The following is a 19,696-nucleotide window of genomic DNA, read 5'->3' on the forward strand; positions in this document are numbered from 1 at the left end:
AGCATTGATTACTAGAGACTGTATCTCTAGTAATCAATGCTGTGACTACCATAAAACAACTTTACTGTATACAGTTGTTTTATGGTAGTCGCAGCATTGATTACTGAAGATACAACAAAAATGTTTTATGGTAATAAGGATCACAATTACAAGAATTAAACACCTTATGTGCATTGGTCCTACTTTTTCTTTTTTATATATTCTGTTTATTTCATTATTTATGTGAAAAGATACTGGAAGTGAAGTTTAATAAAATGTTTAGTGTTATTAATATTGGTAGTATCATACCAGCTATGTATACATTTAATTTCTTTTATACTCTAGAGATAGTTAAGTTTATCTGAAATTAAATATTTTTCTCTTGAGTTTGTGTATAAACTTTTTGTCATGCATGCACAAATGAGCAGGTACTGGAAAATAGTAACAGAGAATTTTTATTTCAGTAACTATAACATTAGCTTCATTGCTAATTTTATACTTAATAGATATCAGAAAAGAATGTGATGAGATATTAGATTTAATAATTATTCTACCAGCACTGAGATCATGTTATATAAAGAAAAACTCCATATTTCTTTCATAAAGTTTTTAAAGCTATTAATAATATTTATATGATCACACAGCTCAGTATCTTTTAAGTAATAGACACACAGACAGTTGATCAGCCATGTGTTATGGTTCTCTGCAGTTCACTTGTTTATGGAAAGTACTACCTAAATGATTTTGTTGAAGAGTTAAAACTGGTAAAGTAATTTATTTTTAAGATTATAACTGTTGAGTGATGATGATGTCCTTGCAATATAATAACTTGTTTTCATGCTTTCTACATTTAACACAAGTGTTTTTAAATTTATCTTTTGTTTGCCACACATCACGACTCAATAACAGAACTCATAACCTGGACTGGACATGATGTCAAACAAAAGTCTACCCGAAATACTATTTTATACACAGCAACAAAATTTTATGTATTCTCTGTCACGATAATACACTGTTTAAATGCTTTCTCTTAAAGATAAGAATTTCAATTTAAACTTTTTGTGATTGGTTGCAGTTTCTGTTTTTATTTATTAAAAAGTAAGATGATGTGAAGACATCCTCATTATTTTACTTTTTAATAAATACAGTCGGGACATTCTCAATGTATATAGCACATACATCTGTTAAAATTAGATTTAAACCTTATAATAAGAGCATACAGTAATTTTTGTTGATGTATCCAAGTGGGTATGTGGTATTGATGAGTTACAAAGCTTTGTCCCAATTCCATGCAAGCAAGTATTTAAATGTAAGAAACAGATAAGTTGTAATTAATCTGCTAGACAAAACAGGTTTCATGCAATAAATGCTTGACTTGAAACAAGTGGTTGAGGGCTAGAAAAGTCACATTCTTTGCAGGTCAATATATAAGTCACTGCAATAAAAGTTACAAACTTTTCGTTAATAAACAGAAAATGGGGAGCAATGTTCACATACATATCTGTTTTCAGTTAAAAATTTAGGTTAAAATAAAGAAATGTGTTGAAAAACTATATTAAACAAGATGTTAAACATGAGCCATAGTTAGGTGGTGCCCTCAAGTAAACATTCCAAACAGATATTTAATTTGTAAAATAGGATAGCTTTAGTTTGAAATGCTTTTTTCTCCATAGATGACATGTCTAAAAATGGTCTGTTGATGTGTTTTAAGTTTTCCTGAACTACTGATTGTGTTATTTAACCACAATGAAAGTTGCATGTTATGACAAGGGTCAAATATTATCACACTACTTTTAATATACTAACGATAATATATATATTTTCCTGCATTATTACCACTTTCAGTGTTGGAACTATAAATATCTTTGAATTTCCTTTGGAATGTTAAAATGTGAGCATACTTTGTCCTTTTAATAGCTTGAAAATTTTACACTATATAAGTTTGCATGTTAAAAGCTCTTGTTTTGATAGGTGTGTTTTTGCTTTGTGTATGTTTTGTTTTACAAGTTTTTATCAGTATTAACTTGGGAGTGTTTGTTGCTCCAAAAATCGTTTACTTTTTGATTAATGGAAGTTTCTGAATAAATATTTTAGTATATTGTTTGGATTGAACTAGCAAAATAGCCTTTATTTTATAAAACAATTTGCACTTTTTTTTAAACATTTATTAGTTTTTGTTTTTTAATTTCATTAGATATTTACTGAAAAAATAAAAACATTGTGTTGAATAACTTTTCTTTAAGTATTAAAAGCTTAATAATGTTACTAAATCTATATAAACTCACTGTGCATGGTGAATGCTGCTGTTGCTAACTGATTATAAGAGAATTGTTTGTGACAGAACCGTTGATTGGTCCACCACCACCAACACCCAGGCTCGATGAGGCTGACATCTTAACAGCATATTATCCTAGCTACACCCGTGAACCAGGTAGGAGAAATAGCTATGCTGTTTTAGCTCTTCTGCGCTGGTCATGATGGTTGCTGCTTTGCCCTGCCAATCATGTATCTTCTGAACTTTGCTTTGCAGCTACATAATATAATGTCCGTTACACTGTTTCAAGGAGAAACATAACTTAATTCGATAAAAGGGAAAAAGAACCATTGGTGGAGTTGGTGTTTGTTAATACAGAACGATATAATTGGAAATGTCATCTAAAATAAGAAAAGCATTTCCTGCAGAAAAGTCACTCAAGTTTTTACAATATAAATATTACTCGCACTCAGTTACAGATAATGTTTAAATTAAAATATAATTTCTAAGGTACTCACCAACTGTTTTCACAGTCTTGTTGTACATAATGTTTAACAATAAGTATAGTTTTTGCTTTACCATTAGTTTCACCATCACTGGAAATAAAAATAAACAATTGTATTTCATATTAGCAGTGAATGTTTATCTTTCAGTTTTTCTCTTACTGGAAACACATAATTAATTTGATATTGTTAATCTCTGTTTATCCTTCAGCAGTTCCCTTATAATTATAACTAACATTATAATGCTAGTTTCTATTTTTCCATTCTGCTTTTCCTGTCACTGGAGATAAAAAAAAACATAGTTCTATGTTTTTAATCTGGTCCAGCATAGTCTAGTGGTCAGTGTGTATAGACTGTGAATTTGATGTTCTTTGGTTCTTATCCCTTTATCATAAAAACATGACTTAGCAATTTAGAGCCATGGGTGCACTATAAGAATTATGGTCAAATCCCACTATTTGATCAGCTGTTTAGCTTTTTTCTCCTTGGAGGTAGGAATAGATAAGTTATTATTATTATAAAACTGTTTCTCCTTTAGTTTCTCCCTCAGTGGTGAGTAAAACATTGTCCTTTCACTTGTTTGTTCTTCACTAGAAATAAAAAATAATTTCACAAGTCCCTTAACTTTAACTTGCTGAAGATAAAACAGTTCAATATTATGTATATATGAATATAAATATATATATATGTATGTATACAGAGGGTTGAGTACCTTTTATTATTAAAATGATTTTGAGTATGCAAATCAGCAAGTCACATAACCAAAACCATCAGAAATTGATCACTTTTTGGAAGGGTATGTGATATTCCTTTCCAACACAAGACATGAATACACTCATGACATAGAGATGTATTTAGATCAGGGATTTAAAATATTCAAGGCAGGAATATCCTTTGTACTTAATGACATTGGAAAACAAAGGAATATGGAGTAACTTGAGGAGAACCATCCAAAAAAAAGAGACCTGCATTATTTCATACCCAAGCTGTAGAAAGCACAGTGTGACATCTTGTAATAGGTAAATTTTCATGAACACAAAGAAAGGTCAGTGGCAAAAGTTGTCCACCTGATTCAGACAAAAGTATGCAACATATCCAGTAAGGACCCCCATCAAGAAGAGCAACATAAATTATGTCCACAGATTGCTTTCACAAAATATCCATTCATTTATCACAGTAAGGTTGTCAGATGAAGTGCCTATGCATTTGGAACATTGAAATGGGTGCTGGGAAACCACTCTCCTCATACATTAGAGGGCTAATGGAAAACTGGCATGTAAGAGGGGCATGCGTTTGACATAATAATCTTATAACTGAGTCTTTTGCAGTAAAAACTGCTCCAGAGCTGTTGTTAAGAATCACAACTGCCCAACAGAATATGCCTGGTTGTAACAATATAATGAGGCTCCAAAATCATTTTAATATAATGTACTGAACCTCTCTCTGTATATCTGCTTCTTTTTTTTTTAGCTTCTCCCCTCATTGGGGATAGAAACACTTAATTATTCTTACATCATTAGTCTCCATTTCTTCTCTTAGCTTCCCCTCACCAATACCAGGAATCAGTAGTAAACATTCACTATCGAAGTCCAGTAAGGAACTTGGAAAAAGATTATATCGACGAGGAAGAACTGAGACATAAGCAAGAGGATGCAGTATGTGATCAGTGTTAACTCTTTCCTTTCCATTGACTGTAATGGTTTACATTAACTGTACCCTAAGAAGCCAATGCTCTAATCAACCAGTTAATATCCTGAATTATTGACAAAATATTTAAAAAAACCTAGAAGATAGTAATTACATAAATACTATATCTAAACCTTTTTAGATATATATAGATATTTTATATGTATAAATGTTTGTAGATGAGAAAATTCTATGAAGAAGAGAAATACAAAAAGGAGCTTCAACAGCTGGAAGAAATGGAAAAGCGTCGACATAGTGATAACTTTATGTGAGTCATTATTAAGGTTCTATCATAGCTTTACTCATTGTAGATAGTTCTTATTTTAAATTTACTTAAAAAGAAATTTCTGTTTCATTCCAAAAAGTGTAGAACAGCTTACATGTAAAAAAGATCACATTTCCATAAAAAAAATATCTATATTAAAGATATTTTTATGTATCTACTTCAGTCCTTCTCAGAAGTCTCCAATTGCATTAAACCGCTATGAAGATCCTTTTGGCTCTCCAACAACTCCACTTCCAAAGACTTCTGAACCTCGCGATGTTGCCCGGGTTTTGTACAATTTTACCGCACATTCAGCTAAGTAAGACTTAATTATTAACATTGGACAATTTTGTCTTAACATATGGTGTGTATTTACTAACTGATTTGACAGCTAATAAATGATGCTGCTAGAGTAAAATTGTCTTAAAATATAGTGTAACATTTCTTTTTTCAAAATAACAGAATATTAAGTTTGTATAATGGATATAAATGCTGAAATGAATTTATGTATAATTAGTTTGATAATGGGGAGAAAAGTAAATGAACATATTTTAATTTAAATCATCAATGAATTTGTATTAACATATCTTTGAACAACTAAGTATATATCTAGTTTTTAGAAATGAATATCACTGTGACTGCAATACATTCACTGAAGTAATTTTTAATTTATCTCACTTTTTTTTTCCCACTGAAAATCAAACTTTTCAGAGAGTTAAGTGTGAAGAAAGGTGACATTGTCTACATAACCAAAAATATCGATAAAAATTGGTTCTTAGGAGAACATCATGGGATGGTAGGGATATTACCATTCAGTTATGTAGAGGTGAGTTTTTCTTTAAAGTGAACATGAAGTAATTTTGCAAGTATAACATTAATTATTTTTATCTTCTGTTACATTTTAGGTTGTTAGTTTTAATTTCGTTTTACTAACATATGCAGAATGAGAGGTGGGTGATTTAATTCCAATAATCAATTACTCACAAGCAGTGATTACATTAATTAGTGTGATGTAAACTAATTAATTAACTGAAATTACTGTTTCTGATTATTACTATCTTCAATTATTCAAATTATTGTCACCAAACTTGCTTACCCGTGTCTTTGTTATGACAAAGCTACCTGCTACTGTTCGTTAGAGGAAAAGACAAGCGGCTGGTCACACCTGCTGTTTTTTTTTATTTACTAATCCACTAATCAAATGTAACTGATTAATGAGGGCCATTGATCAGCAAATATCGCTAACTGCCCAGCTCTACTCTGAGTAGTTGTTGTAAATAATGTGAGAATAGTCTTAGTTTCTATAAAAGATAAAGCAAGATATTAAACTACTGCTAACATTATTTGGCCCGTCTGTAGGATTAGTAGTTTTAAATTGATTTTATTATGAAAAAGTAAATATGTTGCTAATACTTAGAGCTTACTTTTTTTCTGATAATAAGTGGCAAAATAAGTGAAGTGATGAATCTTTGTTGGCTGTCTTTCCAACACAGTAAACAGTTTTGTAATTGGTATTTTATTAATCTTGTCAGGGGCACTTGTATGAAAAAGTAATGTTTTACTGTTGATATTGAAAACTGAAGTACCAGGAAATTTTGTAGTATGTTTTAGTTTTGTACAACAACTAATTAAAAAATTAAACTACTGTTATATTTTCTTCTGTTAGAAATTACATTGGCTAATATATATAGAGAGAGTAAAATTATGAACTTTTCTTTTAGTAAACAAGGGAGTAATTGAATAAAATAATGATAGTATTTCAGTCTTATTTGCATCAACCACAAAAAAATCACTGAAATTAGTTGTATTATAACATAATGTAATATTTTGGGACAACATGGGACCTATTGGTCTATCTTGGCTGTTCCATCCTCAAAACGAAATTAAAATGATTAAAACAAATAAAATCAAAAATTTTAAACCCAACCCTTTTTCCTTCATATTCTTATCAAGCTTTTTCTTAAACTCACTTAAATTTACTACTTCTACAGCATCTGAAGGCAACAACCTTGTTAGAAAAATAAAACTTAGCTGAAGATGACTCCTACCTTGCCAAAATTTTTATTTGTGTCCACTAGTCCTACTATTCTGATAGTTAAATATAAAAAAGATGATACATCAACACTACCAATTCCCTTTACAATCTTTAACACCTCAATCAGATCCCCCCTCCCCAAATCTTCTTTTTTTCAAGAATTTGAGAGATTTCAGCCTCTTGTCATATGACAACCTTTTCATCCCAGGCACCATTCTAGTAACCCGTCTTTGAACCCTTTCCAACAATTCAATGTCCTTCCTAAGATAAGGAGCCAAAGACTGAACACAATATTCCAAATGTGGCCTAACCAGTGACTTATACAATGAAATTATAGCATCTTTAGACTTGTATTCAATATTTCTATAGATACAACCTAAAATCCTATTTGCCCTACCACTAGCAACAGCACACTGCTTGGATGGCTTTAGAGACTGATCAACTATTACACCAAGATCCATTTCCTTCATAACACTATTAAGGTTATTCCCATCCAAATTATACTTATAATTCAAATTATGATAACCCACACGAATTATCTTACATTTATTATAATTAAAACCCATCTGCCATTTATTTGCCCAACTCACTAACTGATCTAAATTCTTTTGTAAATTAGCAGCATCCTCTTCACAGCTAGTAACACCCAAGAACTTAATATCATTTGCAAGTAATTTATTAACTAGCCCTTCATGTATGTCATTGATATAAATAAAAAAGAGCAAAGGTCCTAAGACTGAGCCCTTAGGTATCCCACTTGTGACATTAATCCAGTTTGACTGAACTCCATTTGTAACAACCCTCTGCTTTCTTCCATCCAGCCGAACTTCTATCCAATTTGCTAACTTTTCCCTCACACCAAAAGAGCTAATTTTTTTTAAAAGCTTTTCATGTGGCACCTTGTCAAATGCTTTCTGAAAATCCAGATACACCAAATATACATAAGTAGTAACCTTTCAAAAAATGTTAAAAGATTTAGTAAGGCAAGATTTTTAACAGACTTTCCAAAATTTTTCCCACAACTGATGTAAGACTAATGGGTCTACAATTACTGGAACAATTTTTATCACCTCCCTTTAAAAGAGGAGTAACATTAGCTAACTTCTAATCCTCTGGTACCTGCCCACTATTCAAGGACTGACAAAAAAATAGTGGCAAGTGGCTCACATATCCAATCTTTAACCTCCTTCAAAACCCTTGGGAAAATATTATCTGGCCGAGGAGCCTTATCATTTTTTCAACTTTCCACTTTTTTCTTAACAAGCTCAGAATTAATGCAGTCATCTTGTTTGATCTCATTTCCATCATACATGTAGTAAACGTTAAATAAAGTTTTTTCTTCACTTTCCTAGTTAATACCACAAGAAGCTGTAAACCTCCAACCCAAGAAGACCAAAACAGAAGGAAAAGGTCTGGCTAAGTACAATTTTCTTGTCCAAACACCACTAGAGCTTCCTCTGTACAAGGTATGCTCTTCATTTGATTAAACTAACACAATTATTAGTTACAAAAGACCCTCACATAACCTTTACTATACCTGAATTAATTGATTAGAAATAGTTTTCAACAAACCCTGCTGAACATCATTATATGAACAATTTGTCAGAAATCAAACTTCCAAAGAATACTACTTCTGTTGAACTTTACTGTAAATTGAATACTCTGTAAGAGCTAGAACCTTCAATAAATGCTAATTCTATAGAATGAAATGTATATTAAGTATAGAAAAGTAATTATAATGTAAGAAAACTTAATTAAGGGCTATAGATATTAAATGTAACTTGTGTAGATTAAGAGGTAGAGGTAATTATGACACATAAAAGCTTAAGGGTAACAGGTAATGCGGTTAGTATAGCTTGAGTCATTATAGTATACCGTAAGCTAGGAAAAAAAAAAAAGCACTGCTCCACTCTTAATGACAGAGATATTTCAACGCATTTGGGTACAAACTAGCTAATTACGAATGTGGCTACATCCAATAGTGAAACATAAGCAGTAAGTAGTTTTCTTTACATTCAAAGTTACAAAATCCCTGAAGCTGAATCCAACACATACTAATTATATTTTCATGTTTCTGACATGGAAGAAAGTTAACAATAACATAGTGTTGATATTTAAATGAATGAGGTTGATAAAGGACTATTATTTTATAATTATTTAACTGTAACATTATTAATACACATCCTTACACTTTTTCCTCTACATATTTAGAGTTCTTAACTTTAGAAAAGTTCAGTATGTATACATAATCAAACTTTAAATAAAGATTCTTAACATACTAAACCAACTATTGTGGCATTGTCAGTGATAAGTTATAAATTTAACTCTATGTAAATGAGTTTGGTCATTTTTATCAATATTGTGACCACCATAAAACTGTTGTACACACTATACATTTTAATTTACTAAGTGTATTTTCACTAAATTTAGCAAGCTTTTATTAAATATTACAAGTTTTTTGTACACAAAAATATTAGATTTTTTAAAGTATTTTTTACTAAAGACTTAACTGTGAATTTATGGAGTCAGACTGACTAGTCTGAGTACAAGGTGATTTTCATGTTAAAATTAATAATACTTTTTTTTTTTCATTTTACATAGTTGAAATTTCATTTGTGTGACCCCCTATATAAATATAAAAAAAAATTATTTTATATACCTTAACACTTACATGCTCAGTCCGTTTGACCGACCACGTAACCACCACAAAAAATATGAAAATCAAAATTGCCCTTTTTTTATTCTAAAGTGATTGTATGTTAATCTGTATGTTGCTACAAAAAAATATATACACTATTTATTCTTACAGCCAAAGTTAATACAATTTAGATTTCTGAGTCATTTAGATTTATTGTCTTACAGTCAGTTAGATTAGCATCAGAGAGAAGTATCACAACAAGTAAGCTTTGTATGAACACAGCACAGGATTACCAGCACGCTTGGTCATATTATAACATGCTGTAATCATAAGATGTGCTTGTGCTATTGAGAATTTATTATTATTTTACTTAATAAATTTCTAATTTTTACATTTTAGTTATTATTATAATAATAAACAAGAAATTTAGTACTCACTTGTGGGCCTTGTACTTAACTTTCATCAACACTTCAAGAGCAATAAACCCAACTTTTTTTTGTAGAGATGTTGTTAATACTTAACTTTTATTTATTTTAAATATACAATTTAGAACCCAAAATATCAACAAAAACAAAAAACAATCCTAAAACTATTATAGTTTAACTGGCTTTCTAACTAAGTTATGTGTTTCAGTTTATGACATATAATCATTAAGCAAGAAGAACAGACACTATAAATTTTCATTTTCATATCTAAGTGTATAAGCCCTCAGAAAGTTAGAAAATAATATATGGGTGGAAAGTAATTCTAAAATTGGGTAACTTTGAGTAAAGAAGTGTCACATGATACATAAAAGTGAAGGCTGAAAATTTGTTTAAATATTTCCTTTTGAAATTAAAACTTGTCTAATATTCAAAATGTATAACTCAAATTGCATGCCAAGTATATTGACATACAGTGATGATAAAGAAGCTTAATTACATTTTGAATGTAACTAAAAAAGAGAGGGTTAAACGTTTTAAGAATTTTGAAAACTACATAATTGTATTACATTAACAAATTGTATTATTAGTAATATTATACTAAAAGATCTTGCTTGAGAAAGAAACATATTACAGCATAAAACCTTATTATTTCAATGTTTGAAATAAGGATTTTGTGTGATAAGAAAAAAAGCTTCTTGCCTTTTTTAAGAAAAATGCCTGAAACTGTTTGGCACAAAATATTGGAATGTTGAACTTCACACTGAAATACCTTCTTAAAAGTTATCATTTGTAAGTACCCTTGTACAAATGAAAAGAATCTTAATTATTATGCATGATTAAAAAAAAAGAAACTATGTAAAGTATAATTGCAAATGTGCTTCAGACAAAAATAAATATGGCATCTGTCAGATCTGTGTGCTGACTACTGTTTAGCTTTGCTGACCATCTTGCATGTTTCATATTATTTGTAAACTTAGTTGTATTTTGAACTGGATGTATATGTTAACACAATATGCATATTTTATTATGCAGCAAAGTTTGTGCTAAATATTATAACATGGTGCATTTTTCTAGGTAAACAGTATAACATATTTCTCACTCGTACAAAAAATATGTATTTCATATCTACTAAATGTTCTTTTCTAGGTTCTAATTTGGAACACATTAAATTTAGTCTAGTTCATATGCTAAATTCAGCCTAAGATGTTATTTTCTGTAGCAGAACCTGATCACAGGAGTTATCCACTGTTTCATGGGATAGTTGTATTGTATCCTACTTTACAAATATCACATGAAGCAGAAATACTTCAACATTCTTCTCATCTGTTTGGCTGCCTACAGAAACAATGTGCATCATGAATGCAGTTTTTAGGCAAATTAATTTCTGTCTTCAGAGAGTAGATTCTGTCCTGAAGGAGTCAAGATTTACTTTCAAGTTTTGTCCATGTTTTAACTTTATAGTTCTTACTTTTTCTGATGAGTTATCTTCACCTATAAATACAGTTTATTTATATTTTAAACTTAATCTATCACAATACAATTCTTTCCACCTGTACAATTTACCGTTCTTCTGTTTTCTTCAACAAATAGTGCTTATTTTCCCTTCAGTATCACAACACTACAAATCAATATTCACCTGAAACTAAACAGTTGCTGTACAGATATCTGATAAATGCTTGTTTTTTCCTTACAATATCCCAAGAGTATGACACTGATGCTAGAGAATAAAACTGCAAAAATTTCATCTGATGGAAAACAGTAACAATGCAGTTGTAAATTGATTTGTATAAAAATGTGTAACCTTTTCATAAATTATGAAAACAATATTGAGATGTATGAAATTCTTTTACCAAATAAATATGTACGCAAATGTTGTTTATACTGTGGTCTACTTATTTGCTTTAAAAAAAAATAAACAAAAAAAATCTCATTGATTAAGTGCATCAAAAAATATTCATTTTACCAGTTAAGAAATGGCTCTAGATAAAATATAACTAAGGTAAGGGAATCATTAATGAACAGTAGCTTTAGTAATGGTAGTTATGTTCATCCTGTATTAAAAAAAATGCTGATTGAAAAATAGTAATGAAAAGAAGAATTATTCCAGTCACATGATAAATGCATCTGTTTAAAATTATATTTGTTATGCCTCTAGGAAGGTTTATATTATGTCAACTACCGTCACATTTAGTTTTGGGGAATGTCACTACTCAAAACTTATGGTGCACTTAACATAAACCGCAATGCAAGTTTCTAGAAAGCTGAAAGTTCAAAATTTTTTCTCTTTCTTATTCCTTTTGGTCCTTCTGTACTATATTAATTTTATATATTGACTCAATTTTGTGCATATTTTAGGAGCCTTTTCAGGTTCTATAAATATACATTTTGTTCTACAGCCAGTTGCTTTTTCGAACTGGACTATTCTGTTGATTACAAGTAAACATTTATTGTCAAAAACTCAAATTCATTTTTTTGTACATTACAAAAAGTTATAATTTTTTTTAAAACTTAAGCTTCCTATTACTTAACAGTAATAGTTAACAGTATTACTTAACATAAAAAAGATTATAAGCCACTGAGCTTAATTATGTTTTACCTTATGTAATTTCTCACAGTAATAAACTTCCCATCTGTAAAGAAAAAATATCTTTTGGAATAATGAATGTTCATTGCAGCTTTTGAAGATTTTGGCAAATATTTTATGATTAGCTGAGCATCACTCTAGAGTTAGTTAACTATGTTAGTAATCAGTGCTTTTAACACAACCAGTCATTACTGAAGATGATGACACTAAATAATTGCTTTACTAACATCTTAAGGTCCCATGCAGTGCTATCTTTATTAGGATATCTACTTTATCAGCTCCTCAGATCAAGTAGCCTCTCTCCCATTCATCCCAAACCACATGATTGTAATATGTTCCAAAAACAAAACTGTTTGACTATAGCTGCAGTTAGGAAGTAAAAGTACAGCCAGAATTGTCAGAGAGATAGTGTAGCTGTGGGATAGAAGTAATTGAGTACACAGAAAATAAGTAACTACATGTAATTCAGATAGTAAAGCTTGAATGGTAAAGGTAATTACAGTATGTAGAGAAACAAAATATTTTCATACTTTAGCTATTGTAGCTTTAGAGATTACAGAAGACCAGGTGGCTAATGTACCTTGAGTATAGAGATAATTATGATATATAAGATCAAGAACTACGGATAATTTAGTTAGTGTAGCTAGAGTGGTAGAGGAAATCAAGGATTACATGAAATGTTGCTACAGTGGTAACAACTAACATTTATTGCATTAAGAATATTACAGACACAGGTAATACAGTTTGTTTGTTGTTAAGCACAAAGCTGCACAATGGACTATCTGTGTAAAGCTCACCTGGCTTTTTGCATTATAAGCCTTCAGACTTACCACTGTAATACAGATATTGAGTACATTATATAAAACCATTTTGGAAGCTTGCCATGTTCATACAGTTCATGACACCAAGTCTGATCATGCCGTACCTGATGGCTGTGCATCTTGACAATAGCTCTGCAGTGTGGTTTCCATTTCAGAAAGACTGTTGTAAGAATGTTGTAAGACTGCCATATCCAAAGCACACCATCCCTCCTTACTGCTTTCCATAATCCATCTAGTGTATGAATACAATAGTTTCCCACATCTCGATTTTAACAGTTCAGCAACTTGGCTGGCATGTCTTCCTATGGAATAGCATGAATATCCATTTCATTTTCCAGCTACTTGAAATATGGGATGGTTTAACTGGAGGTTTTACTGAAAGCCTTATCCTGTTGAATTCATACTACCCTGTTGTCCTTGTTTCCAGATAGAGATCATTCTTGATTATGGTGTGTACTGTTATCTGGGGCATATGAACAGTTTTTACCACTGATCTTTGTGTTCACAGGTTCTCAAGATGCCATACTTCTGCTTACCACATTTGGGGTATGGCTTGTTGCAAATTTCTTTCTGGATGGTCCTGTTCCTCAAAGAGATCCATATTCCTTTGTTTTCCAGTGCCATTAAGTATAAGAGATATCCCAAACTTGAAAAATCTAAGTCCCCAATCTAAACATATCTTTATGACCCGAGTGTATGGATATTTTACATTGGAAAGGACTGTTACATATCCTTCCAAAAAAAGGTACAAACTACACTAAGTTACTTAGTCCTTCAAGTCTATATACCATGATTACCTTTAGGCTAAAACTGATAAACTTCCTGTAGTTCTTAATACCCTTCAAAGTATAACAGATAAATTTCATGTAGTTTTTTTATTTTCTATGTTTGATTACTTCTAAAACTTAAGCTAAACTAGCTAAATTATTTGTAATCCTTGATTGTGTGTGTGTACTTATTTTCTCTATACCTTGATTACCTCTACCCCTCAAACTACACTAAGTTTCTTATCCTTCCTTGTTTGTGTAGATGCCTTCACTTCTTCTACAAATTAGGTTACAATAATAAAATTTAGTGTAATTCTTTACTTTATTTATACCTTAGTTACCTCTATCCCTTAAGCTGCAGAAGTTAATTTACCTAAACCTCTGGATTCTGTAAATGTCTTATTTTTCTCTATTCCAGAAGCCACACTAAATTACCTGTAGTCTTCAAGCTTATATATATATATATACCATAATTATGTCTATCCTTTAATCTGCAATAGATATTCCTTGTAGTTAGTTATTCTCTATACACTAGAATTATCTTAAACATTTCATCTATACTACTTTATGTACCTACAGCTTTTAATTTCAATATGTAATAATTACCTCCTCCCATCAAGCTCCACTAGCTAAAGTACTTGTAGTCCTCAAGCTTATGTATACTATGATTTACATTTACCCATGATGTACACAAAATAATTTTTCTGTAGTTCTTGATGTTATATGTACTACAGTTCTTACTTCTACCCCAGAAACTATACTAGATAATCTATCTGGAGTTTTAGTTTCTATATACAATTAACTCCTCAAACTACATTAACTAAATTACATGTAACCTGTCATTTTCTATATACCATTACCATGCACTAGACCTGCATTTATCATTTATAATCCTTCAATTTCTATATACCTAATTTCTTTTAAGCTACATTAGATAAATTACTTAAAGCTCTTGATATTTTTAGTACCATGATTACCTATACCTATCGAGCTACACTAATTACCCATAATCCTAGATTTTGCACGTAAACAATTAGCTCTATCCTTTAAGTTATGCTAGACAAATTACCAATAGTACTTGAGCTTCTGTGTACCATGACTATCCCCACCTGTCAAACTACACGAGCTAATTCACCTGCAGTGATGAAGCTTCTATATATCATTCCTACTTCTACCCCTACTCTTCAAGCTACACTTGCTATATTAACCATGGTAGGCAATTTTCTATAATAATGATTATTACCTTTACCACACAAGCTACATTAGCTTTAAACACTGCATGTGGTTATTGATTATCTGTATATCACAATTACCTCTACCATTAAGATACACTAGTTTAATTGACATTCATTAACATATATCATTTGATACTTTATTTTGCCTATTGCAGTAGACACCACTTTAGGCTAAAAATAATAAAAAAACAAGGAAAAACTGACAAATGGCATATCTATATTACGTTTTGTCAGGCAAGATAACAGTGGCATATTTATTACATTTTGTCAGGCAAGATAACAGTGGCATATCTATTACATTTTGTCAGGCAAGATAACAGTGGCATATCTATTACATTTTGTCAGGCAAGATAACAGTGGCATATCTATTACGTTTTGTCAGGCAAGATAACAGTGGCATATCTATTACGTTTTGTCAGGCAAGATAACAGTGGCATATCTATTACGTTTTGTCAGGCAAGATAACAGTGACATATCTATTACATTTTGTCAGGCAAGATAACAGTGGCATATCTATTACGTTTTGTCAGGCAAGATAACAGTATTTTTGCTAACAATAATCTTGCTCAAGATCAACTTGCATTTAATAAATTTAATTTAGTTTCAATGAATAATAATTCCTTTTATTTATGTGTGTTTGAATATGACAAATTGAACAATATTCAACAATAAGGATTTGAGTCCTCTGAATATTTTGACATATCATACTGTACTCATTGAATCTAAATTAGCTTACGTAATGTTTTATAATAGAAAATTTATATACCTTTGAAACATATAATTTAACAAAAAACACTTTTAAGAATGGAATGTCTTAACATTTCACACCATGAGATCTCAGATTTTGAGTATTCTTTTTTATTAATTATTTGAATTAACATCATTTTATAACTAAAAATGTTTTATACAAGTTTATGTGAATATGACATAAGTGTAAATAGTTGATAACTATATTGTATAGCTAGACATCAAAATGTTATCATCAAAGAAGGTGAAGGTTTAATATAGTCTATGTCTTACATTTAAGTAGTTTGTAAACTTACTGTTCTTGGTTTTAAGGGACAGGAGTTGGCACTGATTCAAAGGGTAGATCAGAACTGGTACGAAGGAAGGATTGGGAATAACAGGGGGATTGTACCTGTTTCTTACATTGAAGTACTTAAAGAACCTGATAACTCAGGTGAGAAACAATTATGTACAATACTGCTGTTGAATGTAGTAGGTTAACATTTTTCAGATTTGTTTCCCTTCATAAACATTTAATTTAATAATTATTAAATCTGGCAAGAATTATTTCTTAACTATAACAATAACGTTTATGTGAATAAACTTGTTTATAAGCTGAGAAAAATGTAATAGTGTTTTTCCATACAGTTTTCTATAAGGTTTATTTTAAATCCATTGGATTAATTTGTAATTCATCAAATTATAAATATTTCATTGAAATAAAGTAATTATTCTGCAAACTGGAAATTTGTTACTCATGAGCAATTATAAGTTGACTTAATATGGCTGAGTCAGATCCCGAGATTAACTTGTAGGTGAATTAAATGTGCTTAGTTCTGCTAAATTATTTTAGAGTATATACTCTAATTACACGTGAAAGAGAATTTTCATCAATTAAACAATTTTATCATATATTATGAAAGGTACCTATTTCATTACAAAGACAGCTATGCAAATCATTTTAATAATAGCCAAAATGTTCAAAGTACTTTGTTAAAAGGAAAAAATATTTGTATATCTTAACTAAAATCAGTTTTGGTTTATGTTGTCTAGCAGCACGTTCTGTGTCACCCAAGGCTCCTCTGGATCCTATATTGTAAGTACTTAAAATCTTGTTCTCTTTAAACACTGTACTGAATATTACTCACTTTTATGTTTTTTACATAAAGAAAAAGGATTTCCTAGAATTCAAGTGTTTTTGATAAACTACATCAAACTTTAAAAATGAATAATAGAAGCATTTCATTAAAAACTACACTACTCACAAAAATTAAAGGATAATGAGGTGTTTTTTTATTTTTTTCCCAAAATATTTGAGGGAAAACAAACAAGAGATGTTCAATATTGGCAAAACTTGTTTATTACAAATATCACAGGTAAACAATACCAAGCAAGTTGTAAATATCATTTACAACTAAAAAAAACAAAAAAATTAACAAAAAAATGCCAATATTTGGCTTCACAAATATCAAAAAAAAAAACTTATTAATATGAATAAACTTAACAAAATAGGACTTTAGTAGCTGGTAGGCTTCTTCTCTATTGGATATGACTTCTCTGTACCTGTTCCCCCATACCATTGATGACATTTTGGATGACTTCCTGGGGCATCAATGTCCACTCCTAGAAGCAGGTTGTCTGTCTCTAACTGCTCTTCCTAGCAAGTCCTATACATGCTTATTCAGATTAGGACCAGTTACTCAGCAGGCCAGTCCAGTACCTGAAAAAAATTGCTGCCTGATCCTGGCAGTGTGAGGACAGGCTTATGTTGTTGATACACATACTCACCTCTGCCAGCACCAGCAAAAGGGGCAAACAATTGGTAACAAGATATCATCCATGTAATGTCTTCTATCAGAGATTCTCCATCCCCCACATAGAGGTCTGTATGCCCCTGCATGCAGATGCCACCCCCCCAACGGCATCATGGTGGACAATTTGACAGGCCGAATATCACTCTCTTTTACGTCTCCAAAACCTCACGTCAATCACAAATTAAAATTTTAGGGATATTATTATCTTCAAAATTTACTTTGCGACTTTCCAAGACATTTATATATACTTATGATTATGTATATTTTTTTTATTTATTTAGAAACTATACAATTAATTAATAGCATTAACTATGTAAAAGAAAAGATTAGTAAGATTTCACATTAGAAATTCTGACTGCTATTGAAATATTTTGTATATTTTTAGTTCTTGTTACCACTTGTTTACAAAATAACCAAGTTTCAAATTTTAGATACATAGTAGGTGTGACTTTATTAAGATTGTTTGAAAATCACACAGTTAAATAACAATGGAAGCTTTTTTTGTATTGAATCATAAATAGTTCTGGCAAGGAGCCATCTTTCACTAGAAGTCCACAAGCATGGGACCACCTACAGACTCCCAACTCCCATAATTCTGTGTCGGTAAGAGAATTTGTCAAAAATTAAATAACTTGAAACTAAATTTATCCTATAGATGTGTTATGAGATACAAACTGATTGTCTTTATGTCAGACTTGTTGTAAGATACAATAGGAGGTATCATTATATCAGTAGACATTTTGCACTATAACTTATGTCTGCAGTTACATACTTATTGTAGAATTACAAGGTACATTTAAGTGTCTGTTTTAAGTATCCACATTAAGTATAATTATAATTTCTTTTTTTTTTATCAAAGAAGCCCAGAGATAAACATCAGGTTAGAAGAACTTATGAAGATGAAAAAGAGCCCATCACTCAGAGCCTTCACATAGATACTTACAACGGCTTAATCCCGTAAGTATTGAAAGAAATTATCTTTTACATTTGAACTTGATATTTCTTTGATAGATGACTGGTAAAATATTTTCATCAGGGTGTCAGCATTACACCTGAACTTGGATCAAATAAAATAAGAACACTATGTATGCTCATTACAGCTATATATTATAGGTCCTACAACATGGTTTACAAAAAACAACTTACTTGCATGATATGCCATTTTGTTTTTAGTTTCTGCTAGTGTTTCTTTAAAAAAACCATAGCCCCCAAGATAGTTTTACAATCATGTAACAGGTTGAATTTTCTTTTTAAAACTAATAATAATAATAATTATCCACTGATGTCTAGTATTCTACAAACTGGTAATATTTATTAACTTGGATTTAGTTAGCTTACTATGTTACGAAGAACCATGACCAAGCTTATTTTATATACTTATTACATTGCAACAAAGCAGTGTTTTAAAATTTGAGAGAAAATGAAAAAGGTAACTGTAACAACTTAAAACTATTGTAAAATTATATTGTGCATGTTACATGTAGCTATTACTTCTATACTTCTAGCTACAGGGTCCTATACTCACACAGACCTCAGAATAATGATGAACTTGAGCTTCTTGAAGGAGACATAGTTTATGTTATGGAAAAGTGTAATGATGGTTGGTATGTGGGGACCTCCACAAGAACAGGGATTTTAGGAACTTTTCCAGGAAACTATGTTGTAAGAATCTAACATGTAAGTAGTCATGTTCACATCCTTTAAAATAAAATTAAACAATGTTGTACTGATTTAGATTTGGTATATAGTCAGTTTATTAAGAACTTGTGAAAACAGTCCTACACACTTTGTTTTTTAATCAATTTGGTTATGATACTGAGTTTTCATCAGAAATTTTTAATTATGTGATGATTTTTTTTAAAGTTAAGGCAATATTTATTCAAAACCAATTTATTATTCTGATTAATAAGCATACCATGGTTGAACACACATTGCACTGACTCTGTATTAGGCCCTTGGTTATT

General features: G+C 30.6%; 1 protein-coding gene across 10 annotated transcripts in view; it reads left to right on the plus strand.

Moving 5' to 3' along the window:
• The window catches only part of LOC106459319 (sorbin and SH3 domain-containing protein 1-like), a 122,958-nt gene that overhangs the window by 101,637 nt on the left and 1,625 nt on the right, over window positions 1–19,696 (plus strand). For 6 of the 10 annotated variants that reach the window (XM_022385773.1, XM_022385778.1, XM_022385777.1 and 3 more), the window contains 11 exons: window positions 2,321–2,410; window positions 4,276–4,391; window positions 4,602–4,690; window positions 4,872–5,006; window positions 5,399–5,513; window positions 8,075–8,188; window positions 16,252–16,372; window positions 16,972–17,014; window positions 18,254–18,335; window positions 18,592–18,689; window positions 19,238–19,409. In XM_022385773.1, coding sequence (XP_022241481.1) covers window positions 2,321–2,410; window positions 4,276–4,391; window positions 4,602–4,690; window positions 4,872–5,006; window positions 5,399–5,513; window positions 8,075–8,188; window positions 16,252–16,372; window positions 16,972–17,014; window positions 18,254–18,335; window positions 18,592–18,689; window positions 19,238–19,406 — 1,172 coding nt within the window. In that variant the 3' untranslated portion in view covers window positions 19,407–19,409. The remainder of the gene's footprint in view (window positions 1–2,320; window positions 2,411–4,275; window positions 4,392–4,601; window positions 4,691–4,871; window positions 5,007–5,398; window positions 5,514–8,074; window positions 8,189–16,251; window positions 16,373–16,971; window positions 17,015–18,253; window positions 18,336–18,591; window positions 18,690–19,237; window positions 19,410–19,696) is intronic. The other 4 variants (XM_022385776.1, XM_022385775.1, XM_022385774.1 and 1 more) reach the window with 4 other exon arrangements.

Source organism: Limulus polyphemus, unplaced genomic scaffold (assembly GCF_000517525.1).
Source record: "Limulus polyphemus unplaced genomic scaffold, Limulus_polyphemus-2.1.2 Scaffold592, whole genome shotgun sequence".
In the NCBI taxonomy this organism is placed as follows: domain Eukaryota; kingdom Metazoa; phylum Arthropoda; class Merostomata; order Xiphosura; family Limulidae; genus Limulus; species Limulus polyphemus.